The sequence below is a fragment of the Camelina sativa genome, chromosome 5 (assembly GCF_030686135.1).
Source record: "Camelina sativa cultivar CO46 ecotype springtype chromosome 5, ASM3068613v1".
Lineage (NCBI taxonomy): Eukaryota > Viridiplantae > Streptophyta > Magnoliopsida > Brassicales > Brassicaceae > Camelina > Camelina sativa.
Genome location: NC_141884.1, coordinates 41,267,442 through 41,283,189, shown reverse-complemented (window position 1 = coordinate 41,283,189; position 15,748 = coordinate 41,267,442). Strand labels below are relative to the sequence as shown.

Here is a 15,748-nt window from a genome sequence, read left to right as displayed (position 1 = left end):
TTATATGTCAAAGTTGTATGCATACGTTTACAAAAGAATATGTATTTCAATAGTCTCAAAACACGTGTGCAACCATACGTACATGGATATCTTAGATGCTACTACTATATTATAATATATTCCCTCCTCTGCATCAATTATACTGTTAAATTCGGATTCAGTGGTTATCATTTAACAGTAAAATCAAAATCGTACTTTAAAAAAAAATTAGTAATTCTCTTCGAGTAGTGGAAAAAACTGTGAACACCAAAAAACTGTTGTCAGCGGTTTTTTCAATGAATAGTAAATGGTATTATTAATGGGCTGGGACCAGTGGTGTGGAGATGTCTCGACGATGTATAAAAAATATCGTTCGTTGAAGACTGAAAAGATCTGACGTGACATGATTATACAAACCAGTGTATATGTTTCTTTGCATGCAAATTAACAAACAACAAATGAACAAAATATATTTATTGTTTAACCAATCTTTTGTTTCATATTCCAGCCTTCACAAGCCACACAATATATTTAGAATTTCTATTTTATTCATTTATTACATTTATAATTTCAACGTTTTGAACCCCGAACCAGAAAGTGAACCGGACTACCGGAGAGGTCACCGGGTCACTGGGTCAACCCGATTCATGCACATATATTATGATCCGGTTTATTATGATCGACATTTCGTTGATTGTATTTGGGCCTAGTAACCTAGACTTGTTGTACGTTATTAATCCAGAAAGATTAACCTTGACGTTTTAAAGATAGCGTTACAGGCCTTCTTTAATTTTAATGGGCCTGTTTAGAGACTTAAGGTAAACGACGCCGTATGTTAAAAGTCGACGAAAAGAAGAGTCAGCGGTGTTTATCCAACGTGGCCGATACCTATTGGTCACGTTCGTCAGAGACTTAATCCTGATTGGTTAAGCATTGCAATGTACACGTAAACCCGACCACGAAGGTCGAATCCTAAAACTCGTTTTTGGAATCGTTCCGCGAAAGAAAGAAAAGTGAGAGATTCGAATCGAAGGACGACACATCTGTGAGATTTCATTGTTAAAAAAATCGAAACGAATCTCAGGTTAGGGGAGTAAGTAACCCTCCAAGGGAGAGATCCGATTCTCTCTCCGTTTCTATGGCGATTCGGTGGCCGGAGCTGTGTATTCTATTGTTCGCTCTCTCTTATGCCATATGCGTTCTTGCCGGGTATGTTTCAATCTTTCGAAGCATATTATTATTAGTTAGTGCGTATAAATTGTGAATGCTTAAAATGGTGTGATCTTCAGGAAGAGTTACTACGATGTGTTGCAAGTGCCGAAAGGTGCATCTGATGAACAGATCAAGAGAGCTTATAGGAAACTCGCTTTAAAGTATCATCCCGATAAGAATCAAGGAAATGAGGAAGCTACTCGCAAATTCGCTGAGATTAACAATGGTGTGTGTGTGTGTTTTTGTCTTGCTGCAACTTCTGATTCTGCTCTCTTTTTTTCATAACCCCGTTTTGAAATTTGACTTATTGTGGTTGATGTAAACAGCTTATGAAGTGTTATCGGATGAGGAGAAGAGGGAGATATATAACAAGTATGGTGAAGAAGGACTTAAACAGTTTGCTGCTAATGGTGGTAGAGGAGGAGGAGGAGGAGGGGGCATGAATATGCAGGACATTTTCAGCTCGTAAGTTATTTGAATCTTATTGGCATTTCATTTTTAACGTACATAATGGTTAATTCAGCTAGAGGTACAAGATTCAGGATCATTAGAATAGAATCATCTATCTTTTTGTGTGATTTTTATGTATGCATAGTGGATACAATTGAATTTTTGGTTATGTTAAGGGAATTTACTGTAGCGTGAATAGTTCCTAATTTTGGATCATTAGTGTTTAAAGGTTGCAGATTGCTAATTTGCAGAGATTATTTGATGTGCTTTATAGGTTTTTTGGTGGAGGTTCGATGGAGGAAGAAGAGAAGGTTGTCAAGGGTGATGATGTTATTGTGGAACTTGAGGCAACTCTAGAAGATTTGTACATGGGAGGCTCTATGAAGGTATGTTAAGCTCCATGTCTGGATGTGATTATCATCACTAATACATATAACTCGTCTGGAAATGGGTACTTAGAAATTAGTGAACATCTTATAGTGTAATTTTAGACATTCTTTACGTTCATGTGATGATTGGTTAAGAGTAGATAGTTTTCTTTACGTAAATGCCAAATTATAGGACTTGCCTTAAGTTCTCAGTGAGGAATTTCCACATTGAACTACAGGTATGGAGGGAAAAGAATGTGATTAAACCAGCTCCTGGAAAGAGAAAGTGTAACTGCAGGAACGAGGTCTACCACAGACAAATTGGTCCTGGAATGTTCCAGCAGATGACAGAGCAGGTACAGGACAGATGTGTTTAAGTTCCACAGATGGTCTTGTTCCTCCTAAAATCTGCTTAACAACGTATCCTCTTGTTTCCCTCAGGTCTGTGACAAATGCCCTAATGTCAAGTACGAAAGGGAGGGATACTTTGTGACAGTTGATATCGAGAAAGGAATGAAAGATGGAGAAGTAAGTCTCAAAATTATACCACCCTTATTGTAAAATCATTTGATACTACATTTCATACTAGCTCTTAAACTCATTTATTTATGAGCTCGTCGACTTCTCCTGTTGTAGTTTCTTAATACCAAATACTTTTCAGGAAGTGTCATTCTATGAAGACGGTGAACCCATTCTCGACGGTGAACCTGGTGACCTTAAGGTTAGGCTCTTCCCTAAATTTCACTATCCTTGATTTCAAGTAAACTTCAAAATCAGAGAGAATAAACCATTGTTGTACATTTGGCAGTTCAAAATCAGAACTGCACCACACGCCCGTTTCAGAAGAGATGGCAACGATCTACACATGACTGTTAACATTACACTGGTAAATAAATTCCATAAATTACTACTGTATCTCTACATCTTAGGCCAACAATTAATTCATTTTCTGATTCTACCAAATATATCTCTTCTTCAGGTTGAGGCGCTAGTTGGTTTTGAGAAATCATTCAAACACTTGGATGATCATGAAGTTGACATCAGTTCCACGGTAACACTAATGTCCTTCTCTATACACGAAAAACACATGAAACCGTGACCATCAGTTATCATCTAATGGGTTATTGTGTGACGACAGGGAATTACAAAGCCTAAGGAAGTGAAGAAGTTTAAAGGAGAAGGAATGCCACTTCATTACAGCACAAAGAAAGGCAACCTCTTTGTCACTTTTGAGGTTTTGTTTCCTTCTTCTCTCACTGACGACCAGAAGAAGAAGATTAAAGAAGTCTTTGCTTAGTGCTCCTCTTTCGCTTTATCTCTCTTTAGAAGTTTGGGGGTTTAAAGAGGAGAACAAGCGATTGCTGGTCCTAATGTAACATGTGACTAGGTTTTAATATAGAAAGAGAAAAAAAATGGGGAGACAAAAACGAAGATGAGAAGGTTTTGATCAATTTGTCATTTTTGTTTGCTTTTGTTAATCATATTAGTGCATATTCATGAATCATCATATATACTTTGGATTAGATTGATGTGAGTCTTTGTCTTCAGACGACATCAATGCTTAAAATACACAAAGCTACACAGCCTTTTTGGACACAACAAAACACAACACAAAGGATCAGTTTAAAAGGTAGATTGATCATAAAATTATACTAGTATCTTTAATATTAATTAGGGGGTGAAGTTAGGTTTGAGTTGTTGTGATGAAACTGAAAGTCCCAACAATATCTAGATTTGTTCCAAGAAACGTGGGAGACTAAACAAGTTTCTTTAGGCGCTTTGTCATCTTCCACGTGTCCTCTTGGTATCTCCTCCACCTAGAAAAAGCTCTTTAAAAGTACTAAAAATTTGGGAAACTTTATAATATAACCCTAAAATTAATTCAGCAAAGATTAACATTCCAGAGAAATAGTAGTAATTTTATTTTCAGAAATTGATACGCGCATCCATTAAGGCGTGTTAATGTTGGTTCACCGTTCACCTGCTTTCTCTACATCTACTACTATTTATTTAACACGTTGAGAGATAGAGACATCTCAGTCTCACAATCAAAGGAGAGATTGATCGGGCGAGGAGACTGAGAAAAAGACCCAAAACGACGGCATCTTATTATTATTTTCATCCAAACTTGCACGTTAACTCCGGTGTTAATACGGTCCGTATACGTATGTATATACGGTCTGTAACATAAAACAAAAAGAAGAAGAAGGTTTTGGTGTTCGTTAATAATTAATGGAAGGTGTTTTCTTAAAAATGTCGGTGCAAGGAGTATCTCCGATGATTCCGGTGGGACCTTCTTTGATACGCGCCATCGGAGGCTCTGTGAAGGAGGAGGACAAATCAACGGCTGGATCTCTACCGCTCAAGAAAACGGTATCGCGTCGTCCTCTTGAGTTTCTTCGAATCATCGGTAAGAGAGCGGAGGAGAAGAAGGGAACGGTTAGAGACGACGGCGCCGTTTTGTTGGAGAAACAGGAGAATACAAGCGTAAACGAAAACTGGGTTTTCAAGATTTTGGAGGTTGGATCAATTTGGAATGGAAAGAGACAACGATCAGGTGGCGGTGGCTGTAACGGTGAAGAAGAAGACAAGGAGGTAGAGGAAGTTGCTGAATCGAAGACGAATAAGGATGATTTATGTGAAGAATGCGATTTCTGCATGATCGATGATGATGATGACGAAAAGGAGTTTGATAGAGAAGAGTTCTCGGAGATGTTAAGTAAAATTCCGGTTAAAGATGCACAGATGTTTGCCAAATTGTCCTTTTTGGGTAATTTGGCTTATTCAATCCCTAAAATCAAGGTTGAAACCTAAATTCTCAATTCTGTGTTTTCTGAATTTGACATTTTTTTTGTGTTTCTCTGACTTTAGTTTTCCATTGTTTGTTACACAGCCTGAGAATCTGTTGAAGTATCAGAAACTGAGATTCGTGACATCCTCCATTGAGAAGAGAACGAGTCTTAATAGAGTTGAGGAGAACAACATCAACAACAATAATGGCGAGGAAGAGGAGGAGGAGGAGGAGGAGAAGAAGAAGCTTATTAACCCAGCTGTTGCTTACAGAGTTGCTGCTTCTGCTGCATCTCGTCTCTTTTCCCATTCTAAGTCTGTGCTTCCTTTTGGATCCTCTAAACGTCATGACAATGAAGCTTCTTTGTTAGCCACTGCTGATTCGGTTACTGCAGTTGTGGCAGCGAAAGAGGAAGTTAAGCAGGCCGTCGCAGATGATCTCAAATCAAACCGTTCACCTCCTTGTGAGTGGTTCGTATGCGATGATGATAAAACTGGCACCAGGTTCTTCTTTATTCAGGTAATGTTGTGATCTTTGTGTGATCAGAGTCTTTCATTTACCAAAAGATGATAAGACTGAACTCAACAATATTTTACAGGGATCAGATTCACTGGCCTCATGGCAAGCTAATCTTCTGTTCGAGCCAGTTCCATTTGAGGAGCTTGATGTGCTTGTTCACAGAGGCATATACGAAGCTGCAAAAGGCATATACGAACACATGTTACCAGAAGTTCACGCCCACCTTAGTTCCCGTGGCAAGAACCGTGCTTTTCTCAGGTTTAGTGGACATTCTTTAGGAGGAAGCTTGTCACTGCTTGTGAACCTCATGCTTCTGATCCGAGGTCAAGTCCCGGCTTCTTCTCTGCTCCCAGTCATCACTTTTGGTTCACCTTGCATCATGTGTGGAGGCGACAGGCTTCTTCAGAAACTTGGTCTCCCTAAGAGTCATCTTCTCGGAATCTCTATGCATAGAGATATTGTTCCCCGAGCATTCTCCTGCAATTACCCTAACCGAGCCGCTAAGCTTCTCAAGGCATTGAATGGAAACTTTCGAAACCATCCTTGTCTGAATAACCAGGTAATATAATATATATGAAGAAAACAAACATCTCAACTTGTCTGCTTCAGATCGTTGTTTCTTCTTGGCTTACACTGTTTGCCTTCTTCTTTATCTGCAGAATTTGCTGTATTCGCCAATGGGGAAGCTTTTAATTCTGCAACCATCCGAGAGATTCTCTCCACCACACCCCCTGCTTCCTCCAGGAAGTGGTCTCTATCTCTTAGCATCTAAGAACACCGACGAAACAGAAAAAAGACTAAGAGCTGCAAAGATTGTCTTTTTTAACTCGCCACACCCCTTAGAGATTCTCAGTGATCGTCGTTCTTACGGGTCAGAAGGAAAAATCAAAAGAAACCATGACATGAGCTCTTACCTGAAGGCCTTGAGACATGTGATTCGGAAGGAGCTGAAACAGATAAAGGCCGAACGGGATCACTGGCGGCGCAAGTTCTTCATTATAAACATCATATATACTGGGAGAGATTCTTTGAAACTCATAACAAGATTTGTCGCATCAAGAAGTAGTCAACTAGTGATCATCTTCTTTCTCCCTATTAGATTGTTAATTATGAATGTCTATGGTGTTGTCTTTCACCATTCACAAGCACATTTTAGTTTCTTCAAGTGAAAAGCTTAGGCCTATTCTGTAATTGAATCTATCACACATATAGCAAATTCTTTTCTTTCACTGAAATGTGTTTGGAGTCTTCTTGTCCAATTGACATAATCTTACAAAGGGAATGGTGAAGAAACGCAAGAGATTTATTCCATTACAAGGGGCATAAAAAAGGTTATCAGACCTTTGTTTGTAAGAAGATGAGGAAACTAGAGATTCAACTTGCCAGCGAGATACCAAGAATGCATAGCAAGGCTACCAAAGGAGAAGATGTTAGCAAGTGATGATAAGCCGTGAATCATTCCAAACTTCTTGTTCATGGCAGCTAGCTTTGGGATAGTCTTTGCCTTTTCTCTGTTCTTGGACCAGCCAACTTCATCTCCAATGTTGTTTTCCCTCTCTACTTTGTGCCTTTGCTTCATCATCTACACACACCACAAAAGTAAAAGACCAAAATTGGTTCATAAGGATCTCTTCTTGTATATGCAATTAGAGGAGTGTTTTGTGTATCATCATCATCACTTACATCGATGGTCATGGGAGTGAAGATGAACAAATTGGTGAGATTAAAAGCAAAAGCGGAAAGGAGGAACCCTAGCTGATACTTCTCGACAGCAGAAGATGACTTCCATGGATGCAAATAACCAAAAGCAGAGAGTGAAATCGCGCAGCAAGAACCAACCAAAGTGAAGTAAGCTGGAAACATCTTGCTCTGTAGATTACCAAACTGATGCCTCGGCAAATTCCTGATTCAATCAATTAAAATTAAAAAAAAAAACGGAGAATTTGAAGGAGATGAAATCGATTAGAGAAGAAGAAAGGATTTCGTACTTGAACATGATGATTCCACCGATGAAGGTAGCCCAGAGAGCAGCTCCCCAAGCTGTAGAGAAACTGAGTAGATGAGCTAGCTTCAGGAAGATCGATAGCTTCGCTGAATTCTCTCCATTGGAAAGCGATCCGAATGTCTCCGGCGAGAATATCACTCCGACGGCTAAGAACGCCACCGCTACTATAAAACTGGTATACCAACCCATCGCCGATTATGTTTTCCGATCGCTCTTTGTTCGCTGAGGATTAAAAAGACGACGACGCCGACTCGTTTTTTTTTTATTAACGCCAAATAATAATGAGTTTTTAGGTAGGTAGTAATTATCTGCATTGACTAAATTACCCCTTTTGACGTGTACATATCTATCAAGGGAAGAGCCTTTTATTGGCGCAGAGTCTTTTGTAGATGTCAACTCCACTGTAATTTAACTTTCAAGTTTTATTCATGTCATAATAAAATTAACCCTTAGCTTTTAAGTAATTAAATTTACATTACGAGAAAATTAATCATAAGGATAAACCAAAGAAACGTTAAAAACGTTATAAACGCCAAATCTTTCTGAATCCTCCGGATTCTGTGGAAATTAGGAAGCCTTCTATTCGTTGTCAGATTGATGGTTTATAGAAATGCTCGGATGTTCTACAGGAATTGGGGTGGTGGTTTTGCAATGGGGATGATTTGACGATTCTATTGGGAGCCCGGAGTCAGAGACGTGGCCTTACTCCCTTACATGCGGAACTGCAAGCCTTGATCTGGGCCATGGAGTCGTTGTTGGCGGCGAGAGTGGATTGTCAAGCTTTTGAGACGGATTGTGCAGAGTTGATCGCAATGGTGCAGAAGCCCGACTATTGGCCCGCCTTCTCGATTTTATTGGAGGACTTTTCTATTCTCAGATCATCCTTCCCCTCCTTCACTCTGGACAGGATCCCTCGTGAGTCTAACGTGAGAGCAGACTGTTTAGCCCGGTCTTCAAGGACCTTAGATTCATAAATTTCATTTGTAAACTCTTTCCCTCCGGTTTGGGCAACCAATCTCGGAGTTATTTTCTAATTTATTAATGTTTGGTTGAAAAAAAAAAAAACACTATGTCCTCGATTTATTATCACTTTTAAAAATCTTTAACATCCATTTTTTAAAATGATTTTTGTTAAGTCAAAACGGTTTACATTAGTTTTAAAATATTTTCTACATCAAACTTTGATAATAAATTTAACGCTTAGCTAAATGTTAAAAAAAATATATATAATAAGTGAAAACTTGTTAAATCTAGCTATGACACCAAACTCACATACCAAAAAGATGAAATGCTAAATACAATTAGTTTCTGACGTATATTTTAACCACTTTTATAATTACTTAGAAATATATTTAAATTATAAATGTTAAAGTTCGTTTATTTTTAAATTTATATACTAAACTTGAAAAAAAAAATCTCTTTTCAAAACGATTAATTAAGTGATAAAATTATAATACATATAGACATGTTGAACTTACGACACCCAAACTTATGGACCATAAGATGGGACGGGATGTGAAGTTTGGTTTGTTTTAACGTATTTAAATTTTACACTTAAGTTTGGAAATATATTATATATTAAAGAAATGCTAAAGTCCGTTTTTTAAAAAAATTTATATACTAAACTTGAAAAAAATCTCTTTTCAAAACGATTAATTAAAAAATCTTAAGTGATAAATTCATAATACATATAGACATGTTGAACTTAAGACACCAAAACTTACGGACCCGTAAGATGGGACGGGATGTAAAGTTCGGTTTGTTTCAACATATTTAAATTTTACACTTAAGTTTGAAAATATATTATATATTAAAGAAATGCTAAAGTCCGGTTTATTTTTAAATTTATATACTAAACTTGAAAAAATCTCTTTTCAAAACGATTAATTAAAAAATTTTAAGTGATAAATTCATAATATATATAGATATGTTGAACTTAGGACACCAAAACTTACGGTCCGTAAGATGGGACGGGATGTGAAGTTCGGTTTGTTTCAACGTATTTAAATTTTACACTTAAGTTTGAAAATAATTATATATTAAAGAAATGATAAAGTCCGTTTATTTTTAAATTATATACTAAACTTGAAAAAGTCTCTTTTCAAAACGATTAATTAAAAAATCTTAGATGATAAATTTAAAATACATATAGACATGTTGAACTTACGACACCAAAACTTACGGACCCGTAAGATGGGACGGGATGTGAAATCCGGTTTGTCTCAACGTATTTAAATTTTACACTTAAGTTTAAAAATACTATATATTAAAGAAAATCTCTTTTAAAACAATTTATTAAAAATCAACAAAGAAAAATCTTAAGTAATTAATTTTAAATACGTATAAACATGTTGAACCTATAACACCAAAACTTACGGACCCATGGGAAGGGACGGGATGCGAGATTCGATTTGTTTTCAACATATCTTTATAAATTAATCACTTAAATTTGAAAACATGTTTTTATTCAAAAGAAGCTCTTTCTAAAAACGGTTTCTTAGAAAATGGTTGAAAAACTATATAAATTTAGTTTTAATTAAAAATCAAAATCAATTCTTAATTTGAGAAAGAGGTAAAAAAAAGTGTATACCTACAAACCTCCTAGAAGATAGCCGAACCGTACCGGTGACGTAATTGCTCAAGAACCTCTACACCAAAACTGAAGCCACCAAACTGGAAAAAAGGAAAGTTGAGTCTCACTAACTGCTCATCAAGGAATGAGTAAGATAATAATTAAAAGAAAAAGAAGAGAGAGACATATAACCTGAGAGCATATATAGGCCATAGCATTGTAGAGATGGGATGATCATCATCGGCTTATATGTTGGGGCTTGCAAAATGGCTTTCTTTAGCTCAGTGGACACTCGTTCATCTGGATTCACAAATCGATACATGAAGAAGCTGTACCATCCACAAAATACACATATCAACACAAAAAAAAAAAATCGTCTAACTAAAACCATTAAAGACTCATATGCATTAATGCATATTCCCACATTACAAAGCCTGAGACTACCATTAGTAAAGGAAAAGATTAGAGAGGTAAACTTACGAGTAAGGTTCTCAGTGTGTCATCATGCATGATGCATCTCACCAGCATTGACAATAAACTCTACACATACATGCATACACACACAAACAAAATCAATCCAGCAGATGGAAGCAGCCGGTAAGTCATAACTCGAAATTGTACATAGAAAACAAACAACAAAAGATTCACCAAACCAAGACCAATCCAGCAGAAGTTGTCGACCTAATAATATAAACATAAACTAAATCCACCCATGGTTTGTATTCAAATCACCATTCTGTTTCTTAGAAGAGCGTATTTAAAATATAAAAAAGAGTAAAATCACTAACCCGGTGTGATGACTCGGCAGATGGATGGAGATCATTACAGAGATCGATCTGATCATCAGTGATCGGCTTTTCTTTTCATATATACTTCAATGATTGATGTCTACTTTGGATTGGATAGAGACGGAGAATTCCGATGATCATCATCAGGTACATACTCTTTAAAAAATATAGATGAAAAACTTATTTTTGGTTTAGGGTTTTGAAGAAGAAGGGAGAAACACAGAGTTTTTTTTATTCCATTCTCTCTCAAGAAAAGGGAGAATGAATAAGAAGCGTTGTTGGGAGAGAGAGAGCAATTACAAAATTAAGAGTTTCAAAAGAAAAGGGAATTGATATTAATCACAACGGTCATAACTTATTTCAAGGAAATTAAAGAGATTTCGCTTCTTGTTATTTCCTTTTTTCTTATTTATGTAATTTATATACACCATCACAACGGTAACAAGATATAATTACTGTATTACTGTCTTGTTACCGTTTGGTAACAGTAATATATTTTGCTCACTAGGAGAGAGAGATAATATGATGAGTTTAATACACTACTAATTAATTAAGACCATCTTTAGTGGGCGATACTCTTACAAATTCTCTTAATAAAAAATAATAAAAGGAAGAGAAAAGAAAAAAATAGGAAAACAGTTTCTTCCCATGGTAACTTAAGAAGTGATTCTCATATCACATATGACAGGTGTTGTTTGCTCAATAAGAAAAATGTTATTTCCTTTTTTCTTATTTATGTAATTTATATACACCATCACAACGGTAACAAGATATAATTACTGTATTATTGTCTTGTTACCGTTTGGTAACAGTAATATATTTTGCTCACTAGGAGAGAGAGAGATAATATGATGAGTTTAATACACTACTAATTAATTAAGACCATCTTTAGTGGGCGATACTCTTACAAATTCTCTTAATAAAAAATAATAAAAGGAAGAGAAAAGAAAAAAAATAGGAAAACAGTTTCTTCCCATGGTAATTTAAGAAGTGATTCTCATATCACATATGACAGGTGTTGTTTGCTCAATAAGAAAAATGCTATTTCCTTTTTTCTTATTTATGTAATTTATATACACCATCACAACGGTAACAAGATATAATTACTGTATTACTGTCTTGTTACCGTTTGGTAACAGTAATATCTTTTGCTCACTAGAAGAGAGAGAGATAATATGATGAGTTTAATACACTACTAATTAATTAAGACCATCTTTAGTGGGCGATACTCTTACAAATTCTCTTAATAAAAAATAATAAAAGGAAGAGAGAAGAAAAAAAATAGGAAAACAGTTTCTTCCCATGGTAACTTGAGAAGCGATTCTCATATCACATATGACAGGTGTTGTTTGCTCAATGGAACAACTATTAAAAAATAAATAAATAATAATGATTTGTTAAAAAAAAAAAAAATCAATGGAACAACTATTAAAAAATAAATAAATAATAATGATTTGTTAAAAAAAAAAAAATTTAATCTTTTTGAGAAATGTTCGGCCGTTATTCCACTAATGATGCCCTAAGGTGAAGCTGTCTGCTTATAATGTGCACGAAAGAGCTCACTAAGCGTTTCCAAGACTTAAGGTTCATTATCCAAAGTTTACGTCCTTTTTGAAAAACAGAATAAATAATCTTCCTTTGGCTGTAAACAGTAGGCCTAATAAACAGAATGGATCAGGAACAGTAAATATTGTTAGTTAGAAGATTTTAATTAATTCATGATCATGTAAATTGTTATAAGAAAACGATACTTTTGTTTTTTTTCAAAACTTATGACAATCCACGCCGTGGAACATTAGTTGTAAGCCCTTGTAAGTAGATGCTACGGAAAAAGAAAAATTATTAAAATTTTAAATCGATGTGATCCGATGTTAAAAAATGTGATTAGCTATAAAATAAATTTGGGCCTCCATTTGATCTAATGGGCTTCTTCTGTATTCGGCCTTTTATTACTTCTGTTTTTATAGCTGTTCTTCATGAGATTGTTGACTTTTCACATTGGGGCCTCTGTGAACACTCCTGTAATTTTTAACGTAGGTGCGTCAAATTCATTCACAAACCGAGAGAGACTCAAATTTCACAGCGGTAAAATAATATAGACGTTAGAAACAAAATAGCCGTTTGGGCCTATTGCGAACGTTTTACTGTTAACTGTTTTTACTGTTAACTGTTTTTACTGTTAAGTGTCAAGTCACTGACATCAAACGGTAATATATTTGAGACTCAAATTTCACAACGGTAACAAATATAGACATTAGAAAAATAGCCGTTTAGGCCTATTGTGAACGTTCTTTTATTGGGATATGTATAATTATTCACTTTTACTGTAGGTGTCAAGTCACTTGCAAACGGTAACATATATTGAGACTCACATATATTACAACGGTAACAAATATAGACGTTAGTAAAAAAAAAGTAGCCGTTGAAAGAACCAAAGCCAAGCTGCCTATATAAGTGAGTCGTGCCCATAAACTTACTTCACAAAATTATTTCTTCTTGTTCTCTTACTTCTTCTGTATTATCGCTTTACCATTCTCGTAGACAAACAAAAGCTTCTCATTTTTTCATTGGTTAAAGAAATAGAAAGAGAGAGTCAAACTCTGCTTCAAGATATGGTAAGAGTTATTAGATGTTTTCTCTATTTTTATATGAACCATGTAATAATCTCAAAGCATTTGTTATTTAATGTTTCTATGAACCATGTATTATTAAAACGTGCTCTCTTTTTTCACACTAAAACATGACTAGTTTCAATTCTATGCATCATAAAAGTTTTGTCTAAACTCATTGTCTTCCTCTGTTTTTTCTTTTTGCAGGTTCTCTGCAAGGATATAGCCAGAACTCAAAGGCTCGTCATATATACCAACTGCAACAAACGCTGGAGAAAAGAAAAAACAGAGAATGAAAAAAAAGTGCAGATAAATTTCTGGCGTGATACGCATCGTCGTAATCAAGAACCAAAGGTGAATTAAATTAGTAAGTTGATGTTTTGTCCCTTTATTTTGTTTGTATTTTATTAAAGCCTATTGTCCGGTTATTTGTTGATATTGAAAACTGGGTTCATAATGAAAAAAAATAGATAGTTTGAAGTCTTTGAAAATTTTCTGACGTCTAAATACAATTACAATTTACAGGTAAGGAGACGAGAAGAAACAGAGAAAACATTTCACAGCCGGATAAAATTCCATTCTAGCTGTGACTGACTAGGCCAGATTCACCGCCATTATCCTCAGTTATTATATGTATAGATGTTCAAAGGTAAATTTTATCTCTCTTATTATTGCTTTGATACACTCGTGATCTCCTTTTGAAATATTCTTAAGGTCGTTTATTTTTTTGTGATATTTTTTTAAAACTCTACGATCCCAAGCTTGTGGTTAAAATTGATCCCAATTGGGGAAGAAGGTTCCCAAAATATGTTACGGTACGGATTTAAACAGCTTTTTGGTTTTTTTACGTTGAAACATATAATGACAGTTTCTCCGACAAATTATTCTAGCAGGTTTCTTGTTAAGAAAGATAATTTTGACTCGGACCCGGCTCGCAAGTGGCAGAGACACCTCAAACATTCAACATTGAACACTTAATTTTTTGGTTCATGTACAAAGGAAGTTGTCCCATTTTTGGACCTTCTTTGAATAATTTATTTCTGAAGCATTTAAAAGGTCCCCTGGTTCACCTTAGCCATGGTAGTAACAACAACAATCTCATCGTTATGAGTAAAAATCTAAATATACACGATTCATAAAATTTTGGACACTCCTATTTCCTCTGTTTCAAAATATAGAATGTTCTACTTAACTAATAATGTATCTACTTTTTAAAAGTTCAACCAATCATAAATAAGACAAGATAATATAAACATAAACAAGAAAACATTTATATCATGAGAATTCATTGACTATTAAAATAAAAAATGGGACTGTGAATAGTAATAATATTAAACTATCTCTATTAACATTTCAAAGATTTAATTAATTCATGATCATGTAAATTATTAATAAGAGAAAACGATACTTTTGTGTTTTTTTCAAAACTTATGCACGCCGTGGAACATTAGTTGTAAGTAGATGCTACGGAATCATCTTTTTACAGTACTACTAGTAGTAGTCCATAGTACTAAGTATAGTAGTATTAGATAGATATTATTTTTGGCTGAAAACGTATAATCGTCACTGTTCGAAACATCATGTTTTTGGCCATCAGGCCATACCATTTTTTAAAAAAATGCCGTTCTCAAATCACATTTTAAATATTCAAGATGGTATTCAAATACGTACTCAGTAGTGGTTGTTGCCTGTTGGATGGACTATGACAGGTTCCAACATCTTTTGCTTGTAAGTTGTAACTTGTAAGGTACAATTGAGTTCTGAAAACTCGATCTAATTTCTGTCCTCCACTAAAAACTAAACATTATATATTTTGTAGGATATAATACGAGCTTTGTTTTTGTTGGCTCGAGATGCGAAAACTTATCATGGAAAAATAAAAATAAAACCCCATCTGTGTTCTTCTGACCAAAGTCGAGTACCTTACTGTCCTTTATGTTATTCTTACTTTTTCCATCTACTGCTGTATTTAAAAATATCTGTTTACACACAAAATTCAAATACGATATATATAATAGTATTATTATTAGTACAAAAGATTTAAAATATAAGTGTAATAAGTAGACATGATAAGCCTCACATGGATTACACACTGACATCATCATATACAGATACCTGGCCACGACTGATCCTCTTTCCAATGTCTCCAACATCCTATACATCACGTGCTCTTTTTTATTTTTTATCTTTTACTCCCTCAACTTTATTATTTTTCCCATCATGTATATCTTTCTTTAGCTCGACCACATTCGCCCAACCCAAGCTAATAATTTTATTTCGTAAGTTAATTTATCAAATCCTGCTCTCTCGTACAGCAAGAGTACATACATATATATACTTTACAGATTTGTTCCCAAAAAATAAAATAAAACTCTTTCACTTTTACATATTACAACACCAAATATGTACATGGACTTCTTATAGTCAAAATAAGTATTCTATATATATATATATA

At 35.0% G+C, this 15,748-nt stretch overlaps 3 protein-coding genes and 1 long non-coding RNA gene across 7 annotated transcripts; 3 read left to right on the top strand and 1 right to left on the bottom strand.

Annotated features, from left to right (window-relative positions):
- The first annotated feature begins 853 nt into the window (after nucleotides 1–853).
- On the top strand, nucleotides 854–3,532 carry LOC147945058 (dnaJ protein ERDJ3B-like). Its single transcript, XM_087452507.1, has 10 exons — nucleotides 854–1,188; nucleotides 1,269–1,417; nucleotides 1,518–1,656; nucleotides 1,916–2,027; nucleotides 2,249–2,365; nucleotides 2,451–2,537; nucleotides 2,671–2,730; nucleotides 2,818–2,895; nucleotides 2,989–3,060; nucleotides 3,148–3,532. The coding sequence occupies exons 1-10, from the start codon at nucleotides 1,118–1,120 to the stop codon at nucleotides 3,304–3,306; spliced, it is 1,044 nt and encodes a 347-aa protein (XP_087308633.1). The 5' UTR covers nucleotides 854–1,117; the 3' UTR covers nucleotides 3,307–3,532.
- A 342-nt stretch (nucleotides 3,533–3,874) lies between these two features.
- LOC147945057 (phospholipase A1 PLIP3, chloroplastic-like) lies at nucleotides 3,875–6,548 on the top strand. The gene is made up of 4 exons (XM_087452506.1): nucleotides 3,875–4,811; nucleotides 4,903–5,319; nucleotides 5,399–5,878; nucleotides 5,979–6,548. Exons 1-4 carry the CDS (start codon nucleotides 4,242–4,244, stop codon nucleotides 6,486–6,488), a joined length of 1,977 nt encoding a protein of 658 aa, XP_087308632.1. The 5' UTR covers nucleotides 3,875–4,241; the 3' UTR covers nucleotides 6,489–6,548.
- On the bottom strand, nucleotides 6,527–7,664 carry LOC109125370 (uncharacterized). The gene is made up of 3 exons (XM_087452508.1): nucleotides 7,308–7,664; nucleotides 7,003–7,222; nucleotides 6,527–6,901 (listed from the first exon to the last, which is right to left on the bottom strand). Exons 1-3 carry the CDS (start codon nucleotides 7,511–7,513, stop codon nucleotides 6,686–6,688), a joined length of 642 nt encoding a protein of 213 aa, XP_087308634.1. The 5' UTR covers nucleotides 7,514–7,664; the 3' UTR covers nucleotides 6,527–6,685.
- A 5,500-nt stretch (nucleotides 7,665–13,164) lies between these two features.
- LOC104788583 (uncharacterized) lies at nucleotides 13,165–14,443 on the top strand. Of its 4 annotated transcripts, none has more exons than XR_015598013.1 (4): nucleotides 13,165–13,299; nucleotides 13,501–13,647; nucleotides 13,819–13,942; nucleotides 14,187–14,443. It is a non-coding gene; the product is annotated as an uncharacterized LOC104788583 (long non-coding RNA). The 4 variants fall into 4 exon arrangements; XR_768436.3 differs by having other exon boundaries at nucleotides 13,501–13,660; XR_768438.3 differs by having other exon boundaries at nucleotides 13,501–13,660; nucleotides 14,184–14,443.
- The last annotated feature ends 1,305 nt before the right edge of the window (nucleotides 14,444–15,748 follow it).